The sequence below is a fragment of the Myotis davidii genome, unplaced genomic scaffold, assembly GCF_000327345.1.
Source record: "Myotis davidii unplaced genomic scaffold, ASM32734v1 scaffold651, whole genome shotgun sequence".
In the NCBI taxonomy this organism is placed as follows: Eukaryota; Metazoa; Chordata; class Mammalia; order Chiroptera; family Vespertilionidae; genus Myotis; species Myotis davidii.
In genome coordinates this window covers 284,566-293,310 of record NW_006283994.1, presented here as the reverse complement: position 1 = coordinate 293,310, position 8,745 = coordinate 284,566, and the positions used below count along the sequence as shown (strand labels likewise).

The 8,745-nt window shown below is 49.1% G+C and overlaps 1 protein-coding gene across 1 annotated transcript in view; it reads right to left on the bottom strand.

Annotated features, from left to right (window-relative positions):
• The window catches only part of DDX31 (DEAD-box helicase 31), a 54,532-nt gene extending 50,376 nt beyond the window's left edge, over positions 1 to 4,156 (bottom strand). Inside the window, exons 1-5 of the mRNA XM_006754172.2 lie at positions 3,865 to 4,156; positions 3,689 to 3,764; positions 2,697 to 2,740; positions 1,588 to 1,658; positions 80 to 144 (exon numbers count right to left, since the gene is read on the bottom strand). Coding sequence (XP_006754235.1) covers positions 80 to 144; positions 1,588 to 1,658; positions 2,697 to 2,740; positions 3,689 to 3,764; positions 3,865 to 4,130 — 522 coding nt within the window. The 5' untranslated portion in view covers positions 4,131 to 4,156. The remainder of the gene's footprint in view (positions 1 to 79; positions 145 to 1,587; positions 1,659 to 2,696; positions 2,741 to 3,688; positions 3,765 to 3,864) is intronic.
• Positions 4,157 to 8,745: the final 4,589 nt, after the last annotated feature.

Below are 8,745 nucleotides of genomic sequence, written 5' to 3'. Positions count from 1 at the left end.
ATCACGATCACGGCAGTGCTTCCGTCTGATGGTTCCCGTGCACCATGAACGACAGTGGAGAAGCACACTCGACACTCACCTGTATTTTTGTTTTCATTGCTTGAAGGGACTGGACCACAGGGATGCAATAGGCAAGAGTTTTACCTTTGAAAAAAGTAAAAAAGACATTAAAACCAAAGCCCCTGTGGATGACAGTAAGGAAAGCAGCCCTGCTCCCCGCGGGCAGCCCTGAATCTGGGGAAAGGGAAGAGCAAGCCCACGGCCAAGAGGCAGAAACGGAGCCCACTGCCTCACACTCTGTACACTCGGTCCTCCTACAGAACTGCAGCTCCAGCTCCTTCCTTCCTCTAACGCAGCGGTTCTCAACCTGTGGGTCGCGACCCCTTTGGGGGTTGAATGACCCTTTCACAGTCAAACGACCCTTTCACAGGGGTTGCCTAATGCCATCAGAAAACACATATATAATTACATATTGTTTTTGTGATTGATCACTATGCTTTAATGATGTTCAATTTGTAACAATGAAAATACATCCTGCATATCAGATATTTACATGACAATCCGTAACAGTAGCAAAATTACAGTGATGAAGTAGCAACGAAAATAATTTTATGGTTGGGGGTCACCACACATGAGCAACTGTATTAAAGGGTTGCGGCATGAGGAAGGTTGAGAGCCACTGCTCTAACGGGACTCGGTGATACATTCCCTAAACTACACAAAAGCTTGAGGGCTGTCTCCAGAAGCCAGACAGCTCCTCCTCTGCAGTGCCTAGCCCAGGGGTGGGCAAACTTTTTGACTCGAGGGCCACCATGGGTTCTTAAACTGGACCAGAGGGCCGGAACAAAAGCATGGATGGAGTGTTGTGTGAACTAATATAAATTCAAAGTAAACATCATTACATAAAAGGGTACGGTCTTTTTTTTTTAGTTTTATTCATTTCAAACGGGCTGGATGCGGCCCGCGGGCCGTAGTTTGCCCACGGCTGGTATAACCTCTCTAATGCACTCTGTGGCCAAGTAAAGTCCTCTGTGGTGCTAGAGTGGGAGGCACCAGGCGAGCCCCAGCCGCTGAAGACTGGGAGAAACCCAGGATGGCGACAATTTGGGGTTTCCTCCCCCGAATGACGGCTGAGTTGGGGGGAGTGGAGAAGAGCTGTGAAGGGCACAAGAGGGTCAGAAGAACATGCCTGGGTTGTTCTGGAACATGCCAAAGCAGGTTCCATGTCTGAGCAACCGACTGCATCCAAGCAGTGTGTGCTCGGGTCAGAACTCTGTTTAACAGCAGAAGAAAATACTCATCGCCAATGGAGTAAGGATGGGCAGCTCGGGCACAGATGGGGGGACTTGGCCCAGCCCTGCGTCAGGCTCTGAGGAACGAGAGCGGAACTGGGCTCGCACGGCTCTGTCCATCGCCCCCTTCCTATCACTGCGTGAATTAATCCAGGGCTCTGATCGAAAGCATGGCCTCCCCTTCCTCAAACACAACAAAGCAGCTACTACCACGAGCAGACACCTCTCTCTATAACCCAGGCCAGGACTGTGGCTGGGCTTCTGGGGGGAGGGCGGAAGTTAAATGACGGCTGACCTGAGCCCGTCTGAGATCTCACGAGAGCGTCTCTGCCTTGCAGCAGCGCAGGAATCCTTTGCTTCTGGACACTTGGGCCACCCAAAAGAAAGAACATGGTTAGCCACACACATCACCCACGTGCGTTTACAGGCAGACATGCAGACACACCGAAGGCAACTGCCCATGCGCTGCTCTACCGGCTGCCTCCTTAGAAGTTACTGAAACAGTCAAGTGAAGATGCTGAGACACTTCTCATGAGCAAGAGAATAAAACCCTCAGCTACGGTTCTGGAACTTAGCTGAAATGCTGAGGCAAGCCAGAGAATGGCCATCCCATCACATCAGCTAAGAACAAAAACGGGACGGCATGACGACAGCCTGGCGCTGGTGAAAGCATCCGCCGTGCCCTCTTGCCTCTGGAAGAGGCAACACGAAAGGCGGCAACACAGAAGGGGAAGATCCCCGCACAGAGGAGTAAAGGAAGCTGTGAGCCCCCGAGAGCCAGGAGCTGCTTCCCGCTGCAGAAAACCAGGACGAGCTGCAGGGACACACGGGCATGTGTCCACGTGCGCATTTAAACACCAGCAACCGAAAGGGGAGAGGAACCATTTAAAGTGGGCCGACAAAACTGAACAAATGGTGAGGGTGCTTCCTTTATTCGTAACATTCCTATTTTTACCTATAGAAGCACACACACTGAGAGGACTCTCGCCTCTGGGAGTCTTCATTAGTCACAAACATTTTTTAAGTTTTTCGTATCCCATTACACCCAACCACATACTCACGTCGGTCTTTTAGGTTGACTATATCCTACTACTAAGAAACTGCACGAGACATTCTGTATTTTCAACAAATGACTTTCAGGGAGGCACGAACAACAGTGAGGTCTTATGCAGACCATCTTCCAGGCCAGAGACCTCCTACAGTTTAGAGGTGAGGGTTTCTCCATTTGGCAGGTGGAGAAACCGAGGGGCTGAGGGACAGGTTGAGCCCTCAACAGCCAACAACCTGGCATTGTTCTCTAACACTAACACACAACTTGGCTCAGTCTTCCACAGACAATTCAGATTCCGTACAATTTTACCCACTTAAGTCCTAAGAACATCAGGCTTCGCCTGGAACTCTTACCTGGTCATATGAAATATGTTCAAGACTGTATTTAGTGTGGAAATCTGAAAGAGAAGAAAATTATATATATATATATGTATATGTATATGTGTATATATATGTATATACACACATATATATATTCTTTATCAAATTTTTAGTATAAATTTATATAAAATACAAATATATTTATATTTGCAAATAAGGATGCAAAAAAACAACCCAGAAAACCCCACCACAGATGAAACGGGTTACCACAGTGGTGCTCAGGGGGTGGCTCTGCCCAGTGAGGCAGCCCCTGGAGACATCTCTGGTTGTTAAAACTGCGGAAGGGGCGCTACCGGCATCAAGTGAGCAGGGGCTCAGGATGCGCTCAACACCCTACAATGAGCTACCACCCCAATGTGCGCCGCAGCAAGGCTGAGAAACCCTGCTCAGACCTGTAGGGGAGCCAACGGGCTGTGTAACCCACCCTGAAGGAGGAGGTAAGCCAGGACCATGTGAGCAAAGGGAGTCCCTAAAGTTCATGGATTTCCTCTCCTTTCTCATAAAGCATGGCAAACTCAGTCATGGGAAAGACAAAAGGGTTCATTTGTTTATAGAAAATGCACGTTAAAATAGTCTCTTCCTCCTTTGATTCTTTATAACCATAGACGTGCCTTAGCAGCAAGATGCAGCTCAGGTCCCCCCTTATGGCCACTATGACATCTGCGCCCAGAGAGCCTCAAAGTCACATCTACCCAGTCATGAGGAGGCTGAGTTAAAGCCCTGTAAATGGATCTCAGTCCTACACTGAATGAGGGAGGGAACAGGTGAGGGGGATGAGGACATAGTGAACGGCTAAGCTTGCCACTCGCCGCACTGCCCTGAAGGAGTGCGTATCGGTCTGAGCTCACACAGGTAACTGGGAGCAGAGCCCCTGAGCGGCGGTGTCTCCCTAGGCTGTCCTTTCGGACGTTCTGCATGAATAAGCCCACCAAACCAGCGACCCTCTGAACCAGAGAGGAACTTACCAGATGTGGGTGGAGGTCCAGCTCATGAAAAGCATCTGAAGAAAACACCTTTTCTTGCACCTGCTTGACCTCAGGTCTGCAAATGACGAACAAAATCGGGCGTGAGTTCCCACAAACAAACAAAAAGGCAGAGCCCACCAGCCCTCTCCTCCCGAGGTGCGCTGCCCTGGGCGTACCTGGGGAGCTCCGGAATCTCAGGGTTGTTTTTAAACAACGATGAAGTCTTAACGCCCGGCTTCTGCTCTTGGCTTTTCTCACTCGCACCAGCCAAAGCCTTCTTCCGAGAAAACACCTTCTGCGCCTTCCCCTTCAGGCCCCTCTGCGCTGGCTTAGCAGCGGTTTTCTTGGCGGGGAGAGAGGACGCCGCATTCCCCCGTTTGGCTGGGGGAGCCTCATTGGCCGCTTGGCGTTTCCGTTTGGTGGCCTGTGCTCGCTGTGTCATTCCCCAAAGGAAAGAGCAGCGAGAGGTGCATTAGTCCATGAAGGCAGACCTCAGAGTGAAGCGTCACTGCCCACGGAATGGCATCTCCCCGCAGAGATCATTAGGCCCATATGTCAAGCAACAGTTTAGGGCCTGCCATCGCGCTCTCTGACTCGGCTTTTTTCTCCAAAAGCAAAACCCCACAAAAGCTCAACTCACTCATCTCTGAGGCCTCACCATCCACCGAAACTGCCACTCAGCCAAGATGAGGGGGAGCAGGGGGAGAAGCATTTTTCGGGCTCAATATTAACCAGCGAGTTTGTTTTCAGAGAAGTCTGGCTGCTAAGTCAGTCCACATCGCTAGGGACCCACTACATGAGAACCGGGGTGGGAGAGAATAAATCTTTTCTCTCTACCAACAAAGCCCGGGGTGACTATGCTGCGTCCCAGCTCGTGCCCAGGAAGCAGAAACCTCCATCACTGCTGCCCCAGAGCGCCTGGATCGCCACCATCCTCCCCTCGAGCTGCGCCCCCAGACTCAGATGGTGTGGAGACAATTCCTACTCGCAGTTTCCATTCCAAGTGGGAATCCTGTTCCAGCCATCACTCCTCCCACAATTCTCCAACTCCCCTCGCCCTTCAATTCCCCACTGATCACCGACTACAGGCTACATCACCAGGTTATTTTCTTGCCTGTTGGTTCCTATTTCCATAACATGAATGTGATTTACACACTGTCCAACTACCCCCAGGAGGAGAAACATCCAACTCTCCATTTTCTTTGGCCTGCGCATCCGATTCACACAGGAAAAGAAAAACATCGTGTGAGTCGCCAGTGCCTGCTCCTCTGGAGCTTTGGTGTCTCTGGCAATGTTATTTTCCTCTTAGCTTGAAATGATGACTTTCATGTACGCACCAGCTGGTTTTATTTTTAGTTTTAAAACATATTTTATTGACTTCAGAGAGGAAGGAAGAAAAAGAGAGAGAGAAACATCAATGATGAGAGAGAATCCTCGATAGGCTGCCTCCTGCATGCCCTTACTGGGGATCGAGCCTGAAACCTGGGCATGTGCCTTGGACCGGAATCAAACCCAGGACCCTTCAGTCCACAGGCCGAGGCTCTATCCACTGAGCCAAACGGGCTAGGGCCCTTAGTATTATTTTTTTATATATAGATTTGTATTGATTTCAGAGAAAGGAAGGGAAAGGGAGAATCATTGATAGTCTGCCTCCTGCCCCCTACTGGGGATCGAGCCCACAACCCTGGCATGTGCCCTGACCAGGAATTGAACCACGACCTCCTGGTTCATAGGTTGACGCTCAACCACTGAGCCATGCCAGCTGGGCACACACCAGCTTGTTTTAGCCATGACAATTTGCTTCAGACTAACCTACCAATAATAGTTATCTGTTCCTGGCAACCATAAGGTCTTCTATATCTAATTTAATAAACACACTTCAAACATTTAATATTAATCCTAAGTACTGACCTACTTCATTTTACAAATTTTTTACAAAGTCCCAAGTGCATGAATTTTCAGATTAAAGAAAGAAAGAAAAGGAAAGAAAAAAGGGATGAAGTCAAATGTCGGTCTGTGGAACCATCTGCAGGGCAGAGTGAAATGTGCAGACTGTATCCCACTCACGGCACACGGACTCCGGGGGCATGAACAGGCACAAAGCCACTCCCACCAGGCACACACTCCCCGCCCCCGCCCCACAGGTGGCCTGCAGTTGCTGTCTATATACCTCCTCTTCTGGCCTCATCCCTCAAGGCGGCCAGATTCTAGGGTTTGGAAGCTGTTTCTGACCTTCAGGCAGGGTCTGCCGCCTTGAACATCTACCTCTGAGCCTGAGTATGCTTTCTGCAGCAACACAGAACGAGTACTTCCTCTGCACATAACACTCCTTCGTACATCAGATGACTGCCTGTCTCCCTCCTCTCTGGACTAAATATTCCAAATAGGACACAGATTTTAGATCCCTTACCATCCGGCTCACCCTTTATTCCCATGCCAACTTCTCTCTAAAAACAAGTACTCAGAGTTAAGCACAGTATTAGACAGGCTTTCCATGGCTCTTAGGCTAAAATAAAAAATCTGTAATTTGATCTACAAAGCCCTCTAGAATCTGGCTCTGCCCATCTCGCCAGTCTCAGCTGTACCCTCTGCTGTCCTGGTCATCCTTAATTCTCAGCACGTGCCACGCCCCTTCCCTCCTCAGGGCCTTTGCACATGCTGTTCCCACACCCATGTCTCCAAGCCTCCTTCTGGCTGGCCAACGAACACGCATCCTTCAGATCTAGGCTTACCTGTCCTCGGAGGAGCCTTTCCTGGTCTCCTCTCTCCACCCAGGCCGCCCTGCATTGGCTCGCGCCTGGCACACAGTGTGTGCTCAATAAACACGTGTGAGGTGAACGAATTACACGCAATGGAATTTTCCCTTTCCACAATCTGGACACTTCGACTACTGTTAGCTTCCCCCACCCACAATACATTAGCTCGTGAAAGAGGCCACAGCGCAACACCCAAAACCCAAACCTAGAGCTGTACCACAGAAGAGTCTGTGCATAGGGTTAGGGGCGCCCAGGGCCAGGGGACAGGAATGCTTCTCGAGGTGGCATCTGAGCAGAGGGGCAAGGACATACCTAGATCTACTTAAGGTTAGCTGCACAGCACTAAGCAAGTCACTTCTCTGAGGCTGTCCTTCCCCTGTAAGATGAGGGGCTATGGCGGATGACCTCTGGGGCCTCCTGGCACTAAAAGTCTAGATACCGCGTCCTTGATGTTAATAAACATACTGAGTAGTTAGTACTTATGTGAATTAACTCACTTATCAATACAGGTATGGTATCATCTCACTTTGAGCTGAGAACACTGAGGTGTGAGATGAGCTGCCCCAGGACCACAGAGGGACCCAGGCTTTGCCCGGCATCGACTCACAGCCAGGTTCCTGATGATAATGCTATGATACTACTTATTTGTTGTATGACGTTTCGTTAGAAAACATCATGAATAGTTTGATCCCTATTTTGTTTTGAGTCGTTTTCTACAAAGGACAGATACCAAAATGTTAACCAGGCTGATGGGTGTGTGTTTTTAAATCTACTTCTGGAATTTTCTAATTATTAATTATTTTCAAAATTATTAACTTTGTTTTAATAATCAGGAATAAAAAACTTTAGAAAGAAAATATCCTGCACCGAGTTTGAAGTCTTTCCAAATCCAGTGTACTGGCTACCCATCCCAAGTTCAGGATACTGGCAAATTTGATCAGCACCTCATTCAACACACAAATGAAAATGTAGACAAGACCACTGCAGACACTTGTCATCACCTCATTAACACCCTTTTGACACAATAATTCAAACACTGGTAAAATCAGACATCCTACGTTTATTTACACAACTCACTCAGAATCAGTAAGTGTTTCTGATGTGTTAGTTACAAGGCAAGTACCTGGTACAGGCACCCCACCGCCCTCCCGAAGGAGCAATTCTATTGCACAAAATGGAGCCCAGATGCACTCACCCCACCGCCCTCCCGATGGAGCAATTCTATTGCACAAAATGGAGCCCAGATGCACTGATTTATGTTTTATCATTTATTAAATGCCTCTGATTCAGGAAATGTATAGTTTTTACACACATCACCTTTTCCATCGTCATAATAACCTTACGTAAAGTAGAAGTGACTGTTCTCACTTTACGGCTAGGAAAAGGAAGGATCAGAGAGGTGAAGTAACTTCCTCCAGGTCACAGAGCTAGTGGGTGGCAAGGCCGGCACCTAATCCCAGGTCTGTCTCACTCCAAACCCCACACTGCCCCCACAGTCCTTCCTTCCTCCTCCTACCTCCTCCCCTCCCACCCCCACAAGATGCTGCCACCCCACAGGTAAGCCAGAAACTTTACCCCCAAACCTGCAAATCCTAAAGTTGGTCGCACACGGCCACACAAAAAAATAAATAAAAATAAAAAAATCATCAAAGAGCCCTAACTGGTTTGGCTCAATGGATAGAGCGCAGGCCTGCGGACTGAAAGGTCCCAGGTTCGATTCCGGTCAAGGGCATGTACCTGGGTTGCGGGCACATCCCGGGTGGGAGGTGTGCAGGAGGCAGCTGATCGATGTTTCTCTCTCATCGGTGTTTCTAACTCTCTATCCCCTAACCCTTCCTCTCTGTAAAAAATCAATAAAACATATACAAAATTAAAAAAAAAAATCAAAGAGCAGCGAGACACTGGGTGTTAGTTTATAAGAACTCAAGGAATTTCGGCCGCCCCGAAACTTGGCAATAGAATTTTCAACGGAATGATCTGTTGCTTTTTCCAAGAAAACACACACACACAAGTTTTTGGTACGAGACTGCGCTTTTTCTGGGGTTTGAAGTCACGCGATTTTACAGGAGCTTTTCTGCCCGGACCCCTCCCCTTTTCCGGGCGGGAAGTCCATCCTCCTGGACACCAGTTTCCCGCCCCCGCCCCCTCCCCGCGAGGGAGTTACCCCGACGAGCAGGATTTACTTTCCCCCTCTCTGCACAGGGATGGCGTCCAGGTCATTTTCTGAAAGCACTTAGAGAAAGCCCGGTCTCCAATCCTCGCTGCGGTCGAGAAAACGATGGCCGCGAGACGCGGGTGGGG